Source organism: Typopeltis vanoorti, chromosome 3, assembly GCF_054136105.1.
Source record: "Typopeltis vanoorti isolate ZY-2024b chromosome 3, IOZ_Tvanoo_1.0, whole genome shotgun sequence".
In the NCBI taxonomy this organism is placed as follows: Eukaryota; Metazoa; Arthropoda; class Arachnida; order Uropygi; family Thelyphonidae; genus Typopeltis; species Typopeltis vanoorti.
Window position 1 is genome coordinate 47,706,375 of NC_143551.1, and position 18,330 is coordinate 47,724,704.

General features: G+C 33.2%; 1 protein-coding gene across 1 annotated transcript in view; it reads left to right on the forward strand.

Moving 5' to 3' along the window:
* Gmppa (GDP-mannose pyrophosphorylase A) overlaps positions 1-15,032 on the forward strand; it is a 141,743-nt gene extending 126,711 nt beyond the window's left edge. Inside the window, exons 9-10 of the mRNA XM_090390600.1 lie at positions 961-1,132; positions 8,227-15,032. Of these exons, the coding sequence (XP_090246726.1) occupies positions 961-1,132; positions 8,227-8,327 (273 nt within the window). The 3' untranslated portion in view covers positions 8,328-15,032. The remainder of the gene's footprint in view (positions 1-960; positions 1,133-8,226) is intronic.
* The last annotated feature ends 3,298 nt before the right edge of the window (positions 15,033-18,330 follow it).

Sequence of the window (18,330 nt, forward strand, 5' to 3'; positions counted from 1 at the left end):
CCTGGATTTATTTAGGAATATAACATCATCTGCATAAAGTAAAGAGCCGAGATTATCATCTCTAATTTTGATATCAGATTTAGTACCTCTTTTCTTCATAATGTGATCCATATAGATGATGAATAACAGTGGAGATAGTCACACACCCGATTTAACATCAAACCATTTCCTGTACCTCCTTCAATTCTAATTCCTGATTTACAACTCAAATACAGACCATGTATTTCTTGATATAATGTCTCATTTACACCATAGACTGGAACATTTTGAATAGTTTTCCTCTTGGCACCTTTTCCAGATATACAAAACTTAAATACAGATTTTTTTTTTTTTTTCCCCATGATTTCTCAACTTAAAGTGAAAATCTGATCCTGACAACCTCTGTTTGGCCTAAACCTAGCTTGTTCTTCTCCGAGCATCTCCTTCACAATTTTCTTAGACAGTTTTGAAGAATTCTTGCATAAATCTTACCAGAAATGTTTAGTGGAGAAATTCCTCTGTAATTCTCATATTTAGCTTTATTCCCCCTTTTTTTTAGATGGGTACTATGAGTGCTGTATGTCAAACATCTAGAATTCAACCCTCTGACCAGGCCTTCTGAATTATGCAGTGTAACCAATTATTGGAGACGTAATAAATAACAGATTAATTTGGAAGAAAATTGTTGATAGGAATATAAATAATGTAAACTTAATGAGCTAGTACTATGTATCTTGTATACCTCTTAGGAATGTATATGTTAAGAATCAATGATGGTGTTTTTCAAGGGTTTTTGGGGGGGGGTAATCAAATTACACTATTATTATTTTCAGTAATGAAGTATAAATCAAAATTAAACTGTACATTATAATTCCAAAATATTTTAAAATTCTAAAATAGAAAATAAATTTATTAAGGAGATATATTCCTCATAGTGATGATCTCTTCAGTATTGATTTTTTTTATTTTAATATTTTATAGGATCATACATTAATCCTACATAGCATTGTTGGATGGAACAGCACTGTGGGTAACTGGGCTAGAATTGAAGGTACTCCTTGTGATCCTAATCCTAATAAACCATTTGCCAAAATGGAAAATGTGCCATTATTTAATAGCGAAGGAAGACTGAATCCTTCTATTACTGTTCTCGGTAAGAAATGTCAAATATGTGCTTTTGTTGTGCTTTTTTTTTTATACTTTTAAATTGCTTATTAGTATTATTCAATGATGTGTAATCACAATTGATAGCTAGTTTCAAGCTTTGAAACTGATTTGCTTTAATGTCCCTTTCTATATTATTTTTCATTGGCTTTTTATAGTCTGGCACAGTAGTATCCTGCCTTTCTGGACATAAAAGTACTTTTTATGTCCAGAAAAAACTAAACATGTCAGTTGGATGATAGATCAGTTCCTTCCAGTGAAAATAATCGTCTAATATCTTGTTTCCAGTTTTTAGATTTGTTCAGTATGCTTTGCAGATGTGATTGTGAAGGAGAAATAAGGAGTAGCATAACAGTTTGGTGGCTGCTGATCAGTGTGTTTAACACATGAGATTTAAACAGTTATATACAGTTCTTGGCTGTGAGTGTGTTTCATCCTCCATGCTTATGCGATGATGTTTGTATAAATATGTGTTTTTTAACCATTTCTTTGATATGTTCATGTGAGCCATATTAAAATCATTAGCAAAGTATAGATTAAATACTTCCTGTTCTAGTGTACTCTTTTTTTGTTCCAATATTTATTTTTATCTGCAGTAGCATTTCATATATTTAACCTACATATATTGTGGCTTAATGGAAATAAACAGGCATTTGAAGATAAGTGATATTTTTCCTTGATCATCAGCACACCTTTATTGTCATATAGACAATTTATTGATCCTGTAGTAATAATAGGCATTCTCATAGTTTGTGTTAAAAGAATGTTGTGCAGATGCAGCAGATTTTTTTTGGGGGGGGGACTCCCCAATTTAACTCTGCATCTCTTTAGTGATAGTTTCTCCCACTGAATTTTTTGAACTGAATTGCATCATCTGCAACGTTTGTTATGCACAAAATATGCAAAATATATTGTTTATTTTGGTTTGGCCAAAGCCCAACTTCCAAGCGCATGAGAATAGATTTAGTTAAATTATGGAGAAGAAGTCCTATTCTTGTTTTTATCCTATACCTAAGCATCAAATAAGTTAAGTGTGAAAAAAAAGATAAATTTTGATATTAATTGGTAATGATATATTATGACTTTAGTTTTAATTTTAGTCTGGTGTGACCTTTTTATATATGTATATTTTATCTTTATTTATGTTTGATTATGTGTATAACATTGCTTTTATCCTCAATGCATTTCCCCTCTTACTTCGTTATTTTTTTGTGTCTGCTTGAGCTTGTGTAAAATGCCTATATGCTCTAATCTCAAACTCATTTAACGCATATAATATTATTATCCTACTACAGTCTATTCTTAATCTACTTAGCTTACTTCCTCCCTTATCAATGTCGTAAAGTATACTCTCACACGTGCTAGTACTGTAGACTGAGAAAAAAACCTTTGTTTGGAGCAAAATTCTCAATCTAGATTGCTATAATTCAAGTGTATTAATCCTTAAAAATTTTATTTTTGTTAACGACTGCACCATTAAGGATTGTGTAAAAGAATTTTCTATCTTTCCTTTACATACAAGAGAATAATTTAGCTAAGTACGTATAATAAACATTAAATCATTTTTTTATCTCAAGCAACTCCGAATTACTCAGTCATGGCGGTTTCTTCACTTTGGTCACACAGGTCTGATTAGTTTTTGTGAGACAGTGCATTGGCTAACAAAGATCAGGTAAGCTATTAACAAAACCAAACATGTTTATTTTAACTAAGACAATCAATATACAAAAGGAGTGGAACATATCACGTGCCTGATTCTCCACAATATTCAGTAAGACAACTCACTTAAAGTACTAGACAAAGAATTATTTTACACTCAACTTATTAGACACGTGGAGGGATTTTAGCATACATATCCTTACTCTCAATCCTATTAAAATAAGGCAAAATTATATATATATATATATAGCACGTTCTAAGCATTAGGTAACACAAGCCATATTCAAGATTACAATATTCTTTTATGCACGTTCAGACAAACGTTCGGCTTTCTGATCTCTTCAACACATTTCACCATTAATTAAACAGAACTAACATTGATCATTTACACACACAATCTAGGACATTAACATAGAGCAATCTACTTACTAGCTCACAATATCTGGTAAAGTCCTGGGTCCTAAAGGGATAAGGATGAATTCCGCTGGTTCCTTTCTCATTCTTGCGAGATGGCTGTGATCGGGCACTTTCCGACGGTTGTCATCTTGTAACTTCTTTCCTTGGAAAAGTAATGTATTTTTTTGTCAATGTTAGGAACTACTTCGGCTGCGACAAATCAGCATGCGTGTGGATTGGAACATTTGTCGAAGGATTTTTTGAAATACGGCCTCTCCTGCCAGCGAACTCGCCACAATCTCCCATATTACTCATTTGCGGGACTCCAACTCTTCTCCTCCTCAAAAGCCTTCTACAGGAACCAGAAATGAGAGCCTTCTCACTCACAATCTCTGCCTTTTATATCATTGGGCATCCCTTGGCTTACCTTCCAAACTTCCCAGATTTTCTGGAAGCGCCCTGACATCACCCATGCTTACGTTTTGGTAACAAAACTCCTATAATTCAGTGACCTTTGAAACTATTGTTGACCTTCAGTTTACTAGCATAATCCTGTCTGATCCTTTGATCCTTTTAGTTACAAATGCTTGTGGTTCTACATTCAGATATTCTCACGATACATTACAAAATTTATTACATTAAAACATGCTATATACTTCAAATTATAAGTATTTTATGACCCATGTAAAATCGATATGGTGAATATTTTTTCTTTATTTCACCACAAGAGATTTTACATTGGTCTGGTTGTGATTGAGTGGGGTGTGTTAGTAGTTTGAAGCAATAACAGTTAACGGAGGAAAAATGGTGGTAAGAATTTAAGATCACCCAGATACATGGTACAAAATTCGAGTGTGTTGAGTGGTGTGGATTTTACCAGGATGATTCGTTGTCAGGAATTTTATATGTGTGCATGGGCGAATGTGGCAGATATGTTTGTTGAGAGATTTAAACGAGAATGTGAGAGAGGGAGGGTCTGCAGAAAATGTGATATGTTAATGGATTGTGGTGATATGAATGAAAGTTGGGAACCTGAAGTAAAGAATACCAGACAAAAGGCAGTGATAATTGTAAGATAAGAATGATAGCCAGAAGAGCGAGTATGAGAATGGGTGTGGAGAATGTGATTGTAAATACAGAAATGATTCAAAAATGAAAACTGGGCATAATTACAGAAGCGGAAGTGTGTCTGATCAACAAAGCAAAAGTGAGAGCAATTGCTAGAATGCAAGAGCTGAAGAATGAAATGAGATATGTACAGTGTGAATTTAAATGTATGGCAGATACAAACAGAAGAGTACAAAAGAATCAAAAGAAAGGTAATGGAGAGAAATAAGTAGTGACTCAAGAATAGCACTGTATAGAGATTCTATCATAAAAGGTGTGGTGGATGAGAGGGTGCAGGAGGGAGAATGAACAGAGTGATTGAGACAGTAGATATGAGAAGTAAGCATGTGAAGGAGTTAGTGGTTGTGATTGGGATGAATGATTTGGTTGGGTATAGGAAGAATGTGAGATTGAATATCAGCTGCTAATCCAAGCTTTTCATCATCAGCAAACAACTGAATATTTCTCCAGAAATCATTTTCTCTTATCTGTGATGTATAAAATAAACAGTACAGGACCAAGTACTTTGACAGCCTATGCTGTCACATGCCTTCTTCTGGATGCAATTACCCCATATACCATGCTTTGATATCTGTTCATCAACTGTTCTCTTATCCAAATCACCAGCTTTATATCTATCTTCATTTGAAGCTGGTGATTTGGATAAGAGGAATTACACTGTTCTCCAACTGCTGGTGAGTAATGGATATTCTAAGAAAATGGTACAAAGAATGCTATTCTCTGCTCCTGCTCCACAACACATTCCTGACATTTGCCCCAGAGCCTCGGTTTCCATCCCTTAGATTGGTAGGCTTTCTCTAAAAAAATCGCTAATCTTCTGAACTCTCATGACATAAGAGTGGCTTTCAAGCCCATTGTGACTGAATGAGCTCTATTACATTCACCTAAGGACCACAACCCTTTCGACAAGCATCCTGGAGTTTATAATATTCCATGTTCTTGTGGCCTTGATTACATAGGACAAACATCTAGAAGTTTGGAAATTAGACAAAAAAGAGCATATTGGAGATGTTAGTAACAACAGAGAAGATCTCAAGCCCATCTTTCTACTTCTCCCATACTTAGCACAATATTGAATGGGACAAGAGATCCATGGCTTACGTAGAAGACAACTTCAGTGTCTGCAACATCAAAGAGTCTACGATGGTTATCCACTCACAGGACATACTCAATGGAAACCAGGGAATGATTTTATGTGATATTTGGAAGTCACTTAATAGATCTTTCCACATGTCAGACAAATTTTTCTGCCAACTATCATGCATACCTACTGATATCTTTTTGCCAACTTCCATGCTCCATGTGTTTCTGCTTTTAACTTTTGTGTAACGGTTCCTACATGTTTGATTTTAGTTATATAATGGTTCATGTTTGCCCCTTATTGTATATTTTTTGTTCTTCCTAAACCAGGAGAAGCCACTAGTATATGTGGCAAAACTAGTCAGTTTAACTGTCTGTATTATCATGACCTATTAAACCCAGTGTCAGTTATCTTTTGTAATGACTCTGGAATTGCTTTTGATCCCATCAGCTAACATTTTCTTATAATTAGTTTTGGTCTTCCTTCCTTACCATAATAGTTACCTTTCTTGCCTGTGCCTTGCACTGTTCATTCATGGGTGTGCTGATCAGTGTTTTCTTATTTCTGAAAGTTCAGCTTAATGATGCTGTTCATCCATTTAACTCCTACCTGTTTTATCCTCCTGAGTCTGGATAAACAGTCTGAAACTGCTTTCCTCAGTCATTCTCCATGACCATCTCCCAAGCACTGCTAACATCTCTTCCACTTGAAATTCTTATGCCATGGCACTGCTCTTTAAGTTGACTGCTCAGTTTATGATAATCACCTGCTTTGTAATTTCACATATACTCCTTCCTAACAGAAAATTCTGCATTTCTGGCAATCTTCCAGGTCAGGACCAATGATAGATTTCCCCAAACAGAGGCAGTGTGGCTATATTGGTTACTGCTAAATTTTCCAGTTCCATAACCAGATCAAGCACTCTCGAACCTCGTTTTCCCCTTCACAGCATGTTGTCTCAGGTGATTATCTCTTTGAGGAATTTATCACATAATTCCGCTTCCTTCCTTTCCTATGACTTTTTTTCCTCCAATCTATTTTTTTATAGTTGAAGTCCCCTCCCCCCACAAATTACTCCATCTATACTCATTGTGGTGATTTTGCATTGCTATCTACATTCTCCCTTATCCCCCCCCCCCCGAAGGCATGTAGCAGCAACTATCTCACACTAGATAGCTTAAGTGTATCATTGTCTTTTTGATGTAGTCCTGCTCTTTTTTGGGGTTCGGTTCTTCTGCTGTTGTTGGCAAACCTCTCCTCCCATTCCCTCTATCTTCTCTGAAAATACTGTCCCTTGTATCCTATTCCTATATCATTCTCTGTAAACTAAGGTTTATTAATATGTATAGCTTTTTACAAGTTGAACTAAAAAATTGCCAAAAGCTTCTCACCCTTATTCAGAATGCTTCTAGCATTAGCATACATAAACTTCAATAACTCCTTCATTCCACAACCTCTCTTGCACATTGTGTTGATTATCCTGTTAATATTAAGAACCTTTGGTGGGGGGAAGGAGTACATTCAGCATCATATGATCACTTCCCCACTTATTAATGTGTAGGGTGAACCTATGATGATTATGACCCTCTGCACTCACTGAGCAATACTTTCTCAAGACACCTAACTTTGAATCCATTCCAATACAAACCTTCTTCCTTATATAACCATTCATGAAACTTGCTCCACACATCTGCCAACTCAACACCATTCCTTCTGCAAAACCTGTGCATTGACTTATTTGCAAATGTAGCTCTTGATCTCAGCTCACCTCTATCATACTATGGCAATAGTCACAATTTTTTACTTTTTCCGTCTTCTTATTTGCTTATACCAGCAACTCTTTCACTTTCCCTCTCTGCATCCTTAAGTATTGCTAACATCCTTAATCTTCACCCCAGAGAAAATCCAATCTCATCATGCTCTCCTCAAGCATTCCTCTTATCATGGAATCACCATATAATTCTGTCCTTATTCTCCCTATTTTGTTCTTTCATGCTCCCCCTTTCTTACTGGCTGCTAGGCATTTCACCAATCATTCTATCTCACATTTTGTTCTGTGGAGAACTCCACATAAGTGCACTCTCTTCATTTTCCACAATTTCATTTTTGCTATTACTTACTGCATACACCTTTGCTTGCTTCCAACACTTTATTTGCAACAGCAACAACCTCACCATGATTTACCTATTTTCTCATCTTTTGTCATCCAGCTCACTACTATCATACTTCTGAAATTCATTTGCAGAATACTTCCAGAACATGTACACATGTTTCACCTGTTTCACTTTTCTACAAATCTTTCGCTCTATGAAGCAAATACTCTGCAACAAATAAAATCACACATATTGACATCACTTGCCATTGTTTTATGTACTTGTGTCATGATATTCAAAAAATATTCATTTTTTAAATCTGTTTACTAATCTATGTCCTTCTAGTAAACTAATTCTAGAAAGTTATAAATGTTGTGTATCAAAATCAGTGTAACATGTTAGATATGGCTGCACTTTGCTTCTTGATACATTAAAGCTTTATACATGTCCAGATTTATATTTATGATGATTATCTTACATGTATACTGATGGAGTGTATTTTTATTTTTCGTTTTTATTTATTTTGTAATTTTGTACTAGTCATAGGTACAAAGGAAATATTTATAGTATATCAGAAAAAGATTTATGAAATCATTCCATCCAATTGTGTGCATCTGGACTTTTTTTTTTTTTAATTAACTTAATAGAGCTTGAGTGTCAAAAAAGTTATTTATTTAGTTTTCTTTTAAAGCAGTGTATAAGTATTAAAATATTTTATTCTTTTAGGCTGCAATGTTCAAGTGCCTGCAGAAGTGATTGTTCTCAATTCTATTGTTCTGCCATACAAGGACCTCGCACAAAGTTATAAAAATGAAATAATTTTATAAATATGGACAGTTCAGTTGTTATTGTTATTTTTTTCATTGTTTAAGGATTGTGAACATTTTGATGAACAAAATCAGAATGTTTAACTCCTGAACAGAAATGATAGTTGACTTTTAGAAAGTTATAAATCAAAGATGTGTTCATACTTTATAGGAACTTGGAACAAACCAGATAAACAAAACTGTAAACATTTCCACCTATGTGGTTACAAATGGAAATTTTAATTCATGTTGAGCAATTTTTTTTCACATATCTTTCATCATGACTATATACTCCTTGAATTGATAATTTTTTACTTATGAAAATTCTCTCTCTCCTCTGTTCTGTCTATGGACCTTTATGTGTTACAACTGAATAGCAAAATTGTTTGTACAGATGACAAGGTTCAATATTTTTCTACAGTTCATATCGTCACATCAGTTATGTGATATATGCACATTAAGAGTATTGTTTTCTGTTATGATTCTTTAAGTTACAAATAGATGGGGGGATAGTACTTACTTATTAAATACTAAAGTTATAGATTCGAGTATTGTTTCCAGTTTCTGTGCTTTAGGTTCTGCACATGTAGATTCTGTGAACTTTCTTTTTTATGTTTGTTTATTTCCACTTCTGATACAATTGTAGAAATAACCGTGCTTTGAAATTTCAAGATACAGTCAGTTCTCACTGTAGTGAACTTGGGGACCAAAGCGTTAATTTGTTTCAGTGAATTTCCTTTAACACAGCATTGATGTGCTTCATTCAGGACATTTTAGTAGTTTGTTATAGTGAACGAGTTTACTATAGTGGCATTTGCTATAGTGAGAATGGACTGTATAACATTCTATGTGATATTGGTTTTTATTGTAACATAATAAATTAAAATTAAATAAGATATAGGCTTCAGTAGTGTCTAGAATATTAGTATATTGGATTAATTCTCCATAATAAGCAGAGTAAAAAAATATTAGTTTAAAAGACTTCATACATTATTTTTAAATTTTAAATATTCATTTCTTTGCAGATGTCTGGCAATGTAGATTCATAATTTATGGTTTTCATTTCCAATGCTATCCTAAAATATTTTTAATTAAAATATGTAACATTTCAGGAGTTTTGCCATTTTCATTCCATAAATACTCTTGACTTACTTGATTTAAGAGTGTGTCCTGTCCATCAATTTAAGCTTGCAGTAGATTAAAGAACAGATTTCAAGGTTTCAAAACATGCTTTAGGATTAATTAATGCTTTAATAAATTGTTAAGTCTTAAAATTAAGTTAAATATTATATCAGGGTTCATCAGGTTATAAGATCATCACAAAGCAGAATGCATATTCAAGAAATTATGAGATATATGTATACTCTACAGAAAACTACTATTTAATCCACCTCCATGCCGTATTGAAGATGGGAATGATGTAAAAGGCTGTAATCTACCATATATCAGCTGTTTCTCCTGAGTTAGCTAAAGTTCTTAAGAAATCTGGACTTCTTTCACTCTTCTGCTCAAGCTCCGTTCCTTACACCTAAACATAACAGCTTAAAATATCCTGGTGTTTACCGTCTTTGGTGTAACTGCAACATGCCCTATTTTGATCAGACTGAAAAATCCATTGAATTACTTCTGGAAGAACATATGTGAGACATCACATATGGCAGAACTAGAGCCAGTGCTCTGTCTAATCACGTCCTTAATTTTGCTAACCCTAATGATGAAAATTCTATCAGTCATCTGGAACAAATCAAAGAATATCTTTAGATGCTATGATGAACTCGAGAAGAATTGTGGAATCTAAGGAAATCGTTCTCAATCCATTACATCTTAACACTAACCTCAGCTATAATCTCTGATTGTCACTGTGCTGCTATCCAGCTTTGGTGTTCAGGAGACCATGACCACATGTACGTACCCAACAATAGTGGCATCCAGAACATCTTCAAATGTCAGTAATACATCTGCAATTTAATTTGTAGCTTTTTTTCTCAAATTTTTTTTTTTTTGGTATTTTTCTTTTCACGTAATGCACCCAATGAAGTCTTCTAAGAAGACAAAACTAGTTGTGCACTTTAATTAAATAAAAAATAGTGTTTCTATTTTTATCTCTTGGATTCTCATCATTTAATCTACTTCAAATATGTCTCTCAGCTGTGTAAATCAGTTATATATCTCTCTCTCTCTCACATACACACACACCAGTGGTGTCGCATACCCATTTAGTTTGGGCATGCTGCTGTGTGGCTTATGAAACCTGTGCTACAAAATTCATGTCGATTTGACCGTATGATTTCATTTTTATTGATGTATGAAAGCTTTAATGGAGCATAGCACATCAGTGCTCATCTTAATTGGTCCAGCGCAATTAATTGTTGGATAACTTTGAATATACTTTATAATTTTAAATATGGAAAGCATAAAGATCAAATGTACAGTAGCATGTGTTTCATACATGCCGTATATGTGAGACGCACAAAGGATTTACACTTCGTGGTGAGATTAGATTATCACTGGCAAATACTAGAGCGAGACACAGATAATTTGAATTTTGATGTGATTTTTAAATACAGCCATATAATACATAGTAATTGGAAAAAGTAATCACTTGGGAAATAACTATTTTTTCCAGATTGAACCAAAGAAACACTAAAATAACTCATTTTACTTATTTATACACAAGTTCCAACCTTCATCAACTATAATCATATAATCTACAAAAGCTCTGGCAGAAAACAGGACATTCAGTAGATCAACAACACTTTCCCATTGTAAAGTAAATGTGAACAAAAAAAGATTATAAATGATTTATAGAAAATTATGTAAATTCTAAATATGTTCTAAATAACTTCTGTCCTAACTGGCATATGTCTTAAATATGTCAGTTCACACTTCGTACATGCAAAACAGATGAAGCTCAGAAAACAATTGAATTGAATTGGTTGATACAATAACCAATCATAGCCACTCATTTCTGGGTGCTATTGTCTTGGTGTACAAACCTGCCTTACCTTCTGGTTGGTTTAAAACCACTGAAATGCTAGGAATTTGACTTACTGTATGTCTGGTCAAAGGGCTCAAAGGTGCCCATATTTGTGAGCGCACACTTGAGCTATTAATGTAAATGTGAAGCAATGTTTACCCACCGAAAAGTATCCTGTTCATGAAGCATTATTCTATTGTGTTTAATTTTAGGAATCATGCAAAGTCAGGAAACAATTAGGAAAATCTTTAATAGGAATAAATGCAAAAATATAAAATATCGGTGATATTGCTATTCTGTGGGATGCCTGGCACACCCTGAATACATATATTTTATTTTATTTTTCATTTAAAGGATGGGGTAATCAAGTAACTCACTTTTATCAAAATGCAAAATTATACAGCTTCAATATAATTTTCAATTTGATGATTGAAAATTATAATAAACTGCTGTAAAGTCCCTGCCAGCACCCTCCCCCTCCTCCCGTTGGTAGATTATGCTAAAAGAAATTCATGGTTTGTTATAGTGGATAGCACAAAATATCCACTATAACAGTATTCCTCCAATCACTACCAGCTTGCTCTGTCAGGTCCAGGTTTATAAATAACAGTAGATGTCATATAACTCTGCTTTCACATCAAATCATCTCACTACCCTTCAATTCTAAGTGCTAATTCGCAGCATAAATATAAACTATATATATAAAATTTCCATTTAGGCAATAAACTTTTTTATTTTTTTAATGATATCATTTACAGAAAATGGACACGTGTAATTCCTAATTCTGTGGATCTGCTGTAATATTACTTTCTTGTAGGAGTTTCGTTATTAACCATGAAGAAAACAATTGGCACTTTGTCTACTAAAAACAGTTTAACAGTGAAGTATTGCTTTTATTTATTTACTACGATGCTAGGAGAAAGACTGTTAGAGATTTGTTTTGATCATCAACTAGAGTTTTTTTGGTATTCTCTGCATTTTCTCATCTGATTCCAGAGTTAGATGCTGTTTGGTGCATGCCAATGGGGTTCCTCCCACTTTCTAAACACATGGGTTTTTAATATCAACTCTGCAAATCAACTGTAGAACACACTTGGGTATGACGTGCAAATGAATAAAAGTTATAATTTGGGGCATTGGCTCTTATTTACCATACTGTGGGAATACACCTAGCTTCCTTCCTGTTTTCTAAAAATTTAGAGTTAAAAGAGCACCAGGAGAATGAAAATGCATTAAAGGATTTATTTTAGGAAAAAATATTTTAATTCAGTTAGAAAATATATAATTATTTATTTTGACACACAGTAGAAACATCCAGAAACTTATCCCTTTAGTTTGTGAAATCTTGTTGTAATAAAACTCCATGATGAGTCTTTTGACTCCATGAAGGCACCTTATAATAATAAAAGGTCAAATGGATTTTGTACAGGGGGGGGGTGTATTTAGCTTGGTATATAACTCTTAAAAGATGGGTATTTTTCCAGAATTCATTATAAGTGATTATAGTATATATAATCACTGAAATTGTATTAAAAATTAGTAACAAAATAGGTAGATATGTTGGCTATTATTATCCATGAAGTTAAAAGTAATAACATCCCAGCTTTTGTAATATTAAAATTCAAGTTCACTACATAGATTTTTCTAATTTTTTTTTTTTATGTATTGTAATCTTAGCTTATCTTATGTGTTATCAAAAGTAATTTATACTGTAATTTTAAAGTATTAATTGGGGCAGTTGCCCAATGATAAATAAATGTTTGTAAACAGATAAACTTTTCTACAGATTGAAGGTTGTGTCAAGCTTGCCAAAAAAAAAAAAAAAACTGTATATACTACATTTTTATTCCCATGATACTGTACTTGGTGTATGTCCTGATTGTCCGAATAGCTCAATTACACAAAAGTGTATTTTTATCTGCTGTGGCACTGTTTCTAAATATTTTCATAGAAGATATTGGAAATAAGATGAATTATTATAATGTTATTGTATTATATTCAGTCCATAATAATAATCAAATTGCATTCAACTTTTGAGTATGATCAATAAGGATTGAACCCCTTATTGATCAAGCTATTGTGATTTTTTCTCTATTATACATGGGTTTTTATTTATATATATATAATTGCAAAATTTGTAAATATGGAGAATTATCAGATTTATTTAATCAAAAAAGGGGAGAGAAAAAGGCAATAAAAAAAATGTGAATTTTTTTTTAATAATGTTATGTGAGATTCTTCTTGTCACAATATTGGTTGATTAATGTTATTAACTGAGATTAATGCTCATAAAGTAATAAAACAAAAGTCTCACCAGCATTAAGTAACAGTATAATACAATTAGTCTTTGACTTACAACAGGTGTTCTAATGATCCCATCTTAATCAATAAAGGTCACTAAGTTGGAAATCACTGTAAATAAACCATGAATTAATAGTTGATATTCTTGAATGCTAAAATGTATAAGTTTGCTTTATTTTTTAAAACTAATTTAACTCTTTGTTTTACAGTGAAATAATAAAATATACAAATTATAACAAAATTACTGTATATAGTACTATACTGTAATTGATGAAACCTGAGTGTACAGTGCTTCTATGTACTTACAGTACACTAGTCAGCTGGAAACTCATGGAGCAAGAGTAATTCTTCAACTCTGTTGCTTTATTAATTGGATGATTCATCAGAGGAGGCTAGGTTATCAATAACAAATTCTTCAAGTGCAGGAATTATTCTGAGGATGGTTCACCAGATGCATAACTTGTGAAAGTTCTAGGCTCAGTGAGGTGAGAGCAGGAGTGAGCTTCTTTAAAAAAATTTTATATGTTCAGCTTAGTCTGCATAGTTTGCCTTTCTTTTCTGCATAAATTTCTCCATGTTTTGGGTCCAACAACCAGATTGTCTTATTAACATGAGACAAATAACTGTCATCATTTGAGAGCTCTTCTGCTATGGCTTCCATCGCTTGCTCTACATATTTATTGTCAACCAACTCTTCAGCTAGCAGCACTATCTTGGCACAGGTCTCTTGTAAGGCTTTGTTAAATGCTGCAAATAATGAACATATTCTTCACTTGTCAACCAGCTTCTTCCAAACACTATTCATGCATACACATTGTCACTTCGCTCCATGCTACATCTATATTCTTTATACAATGCAAGATGTATTTCTTCCAAAAAAAAAAAAAAGGCTTTCAGAATTTTCTCATCCTCAGTAGCAGGATGAGAAACATCTTGAATGAGATGAGAAACCACTTCACTTCGCAAGCCCATTAACACCTTGGTTAATGGGTTTGTGAAGTGAAGTGGTATTTAGTGAACATGTTAATGTGATAGCTGTCAGGAGTATAAGTGGTCGTAAGTCAAGGACTGACTGTATTATATCATTATACTGGTAAAAGTGGTAATTTTAGTTACAAAATTACTTTAATTAGATATATAATTAATAATTATTAATAACCATTATTCAAATTAGGAAAATTGTGACAAGAAACATGCATTGTGCTTCGTATATCTAAATCAACATTAATAATTATGGTTTGAAAATGTAAATTATTACCATAGGAAATTTGACCAAGAGTAAAAAAATTAAACATCTACATTTATTTAGATGTTTTATTATTTTTAAATTTTAAATTGTTTATAAAAATATTTTAATATTCAGTGATTATTGCAAAATGTACATGATAATCAAGATGTTTGTTAACTGTCAGAAAAAAATGCATCAATAAAGATAGATATGCTGATCAGCTAGTTTCTAGATTTGATTAGTGTATGACATTAAGTGCCTTATTTATTGGTTCACATACACACACAAGATATCTTGACAGTCTAAAGTGATAGGCAAAAATGTAATTTATTTACTTTAATTTTATGCATGAATAATTCATTTACTTGTGTAGTTGTTCATTAAAACTGTCAATTTAGCATAACAGAACAAAATCTATACCCAAAGATTTACTTGGTAATTAATTTGATGAATCTCAACCAAATATTTTACCTGCCTGAGTATGCTTCTCTTTTGTTTTTTTTTTTTTAACTACAATTAAAACATCAAATAAGACAAAATTATAATAGGAGCCTATTTAAAAATAAAAAAAAAACTTGTTGGAAAATTAATTTTGATATCTTTATACTGGTGCAGATTTAAAAATAATCAAACTTGAGCAATTTTCAGAGGTGAACTGTAGACTTGAATTATACAATTGTTATTGGATACCAAAATGAAAGTTTAAAAACATGAACCAACTGGGAGACGTGTAGTAAAGTTATTTGCAAAATATCTTTTATTTGAAAAATCTGAACTTCATCATGTAGGGAATCCTAGAAAAGAAGAAATCATTAAACGTCCTAACAAGTAAGTTGTAAGTGCCCTGAGAGAATACAGATAAAAAGTGTAAGAAAGCTAAGTTAGATGTTAAAGTAGTTATCTTTAGATATAAGACTTCAGGAGGCATATAGAAGATAAACATCATAAAGTTTGCAGAATGTGCTGAATGCTATTCAGGGAGAGGAAGCTTAGAAATGGAGAAAGATTACTGTAAAAGGAAGAAGAGATAATAAAGGTGAGATAAAAACTGAAGATATACAAACTATTCTGTATATCCTAAGTAATTACTTTTAACAATTATTAAAGTAAGTCATGACAGAAAACAACAGTAGAAAATATTCAAGAGGAATGCAATCAGAATACATATCAATATCTGACAGAAAAATGCATTAAAAATCTCTGAGAAGGTAGCTAGAGAAGAAATTTGACCAGAAATGCTGACAAATGGAGGCATGAAAAGTGTTTATAAGGGCTGAACTACATAATTCAGAAGGTCAAATTCCAGATCGGACTAGTAAAACGGAAATAAAACAATGCGAGAATTAACAGAATTTCCTTTCTGTTCTTCCAGGAAAGATTTATGCAATTGTATGCTTGCATAAATCTTTGAAAATAAAAACTGTAGAAGAGGGTACTTGGAAAAAAAAAAAGAAGCTGGGTTTAGGCCAAATATTTTTTCGGGATCAGATATTTACTCGTATACTTGAAGACAGAGTTGAGAAATCATCCAGATGGATCTGGGAATTGTAGTATCAAAATTTTGTAAATCTGATCTGGATAAGGTATATGATAAGACCAAGAGAAAAGTTGTTCCAAATGATACAATTAGATGGGATATTATTCAGTGCAATATACAGGGTGTTCGGGATAAATTTGACAGTTTCGTAAGGAAAAAGAAAATCTTCTTTGTATCTATTAAATTTAATGAATTGACAAAAAAACATTACAGGCAGAGTTAATTACAATACTATCAACAAGATTTACTCAAAATAACCACCATTAGCATCGATCACAGCTTCAATTCTGCTTCGGAACCTCGAACAAGCTGATGCTACGGTCTCCCTGGGAAGGGCCGCAAAAACTGTTTTAATTTTATCCATTAACTGGGCTTTTGTATTACTGGAAGTGCGATTGGTGTCTTTTTCAACTGCGCCCCATACAAAATAATCCATGGGGTTAAGGTCTGGGGAGTTTGGAGGCCAAACATTTGGACTGGTGAAGTCGTAGAAATTTTCAGACAACCATTTTTGACTTTTCCCAGAGGTGTGGCAAGGGGCCGAATCCTACTGCCATACATACGGCCTACCATTGGCTACCCTTGTTATCCAGGGCTTGACTACAGTTAGCAACTCCACGAACAAAGCCCGAATTCCAATGCCAGGGTTCTTCAACACCTGTTCCTGCAGATTTGCGAGGAATTCTGCTGTACGAACGCAATCAGATCGTCTGCTAGGGATCTTTCTTCTTGCTACATCCTCGTAGTCACCATTGCAAGTCTCTAGTTCATGCCTGATTGTTTTTACTGTATTCAGGGAGCATTGGGCAGCAGTCGTAATATCCTTATTTTGATGGTGGGCACGAATCATCATGATACAAGTTATTCTCTTCCATGATTCAGGTCGGTTCCAGCTATCCATCCTTTCTGACATCTTGTATATGAATGAAGAAGGGCCCAAACTTTTAAATGAAGAGAAGTGTGTGTTAATACATGTAACTTACGGAAAAATATAATTAATTATAAATATGTCAAATTTATCCCGAACACCCTGTATATATCCTATACTAAAGTTGTAAGTCAACTGTTAGAATTGGAGGTATAAAAAAATAGTTTGATATAAACTCAGGTCTAAGAAAAGAATGCATACTCTCTTCACTGTCATGCATCATTTATATGGATCAGAACATGAAAAATTATATTAAACCTTATATCAAAATTGGAAGTATTCAACTGAGCTCTAACTTTTGCAGATGATATATACTTGTGGAAAGTTTTTCTGCTTAGTTACAATGTATAATTGACAAATACTGTTTTAATCTTGTATCTGAGCATAAGCATTAAGTAATTTCACAGCTTGTCTATTTGTAAAAGCTATTGACTTTACATTAGTTGCCTTTGTATCCTATAATGCAAAATCATAAGGATTACTACCCAGACTGGTTATGACCTTATTGAGTCTCATCAGTTAGATCCCATACCTAAGGACACAGACACCAAGGTTAAATTAATGTAGAGGCTAGTTGTAAAGTTACTTCATGCTAATGCTTGTGCTTGGATATAGGATTAAAATAAGTATAATTTCTTGCTGCTAAATAAATCCAGTACTAGTTTTAGGTCTAACTATTCGCATGAAAATCAACAATAAAAAGACTGAAAATATGCATGAGTGTGGAATATAACTGCAACTTTAATGGTGAACTTATAGAATAAGTAAAATGTTTTGCTGAAACTACATGAATAGGCACAAGTTTAGACACTTTGTCCACAGAGTGGACATAATAAAAGAGGAGTTCAGAGCCCTGTATCAAAAAATGTATTGGACGAAAGTCGAACAACTTAGTACTCTGGAACATGAGGTTTTGATTTACAGTAAAAAAAAAAAAAAAAATTCTGCCACCAGTGGACAATTGGAGCTAGAATCATGTGATTTTTGCATAACCTCACTGGTTCTACTGATGAGTTGGTTAATATAAGGAAGACCGAAATGGGTTCCGATAAG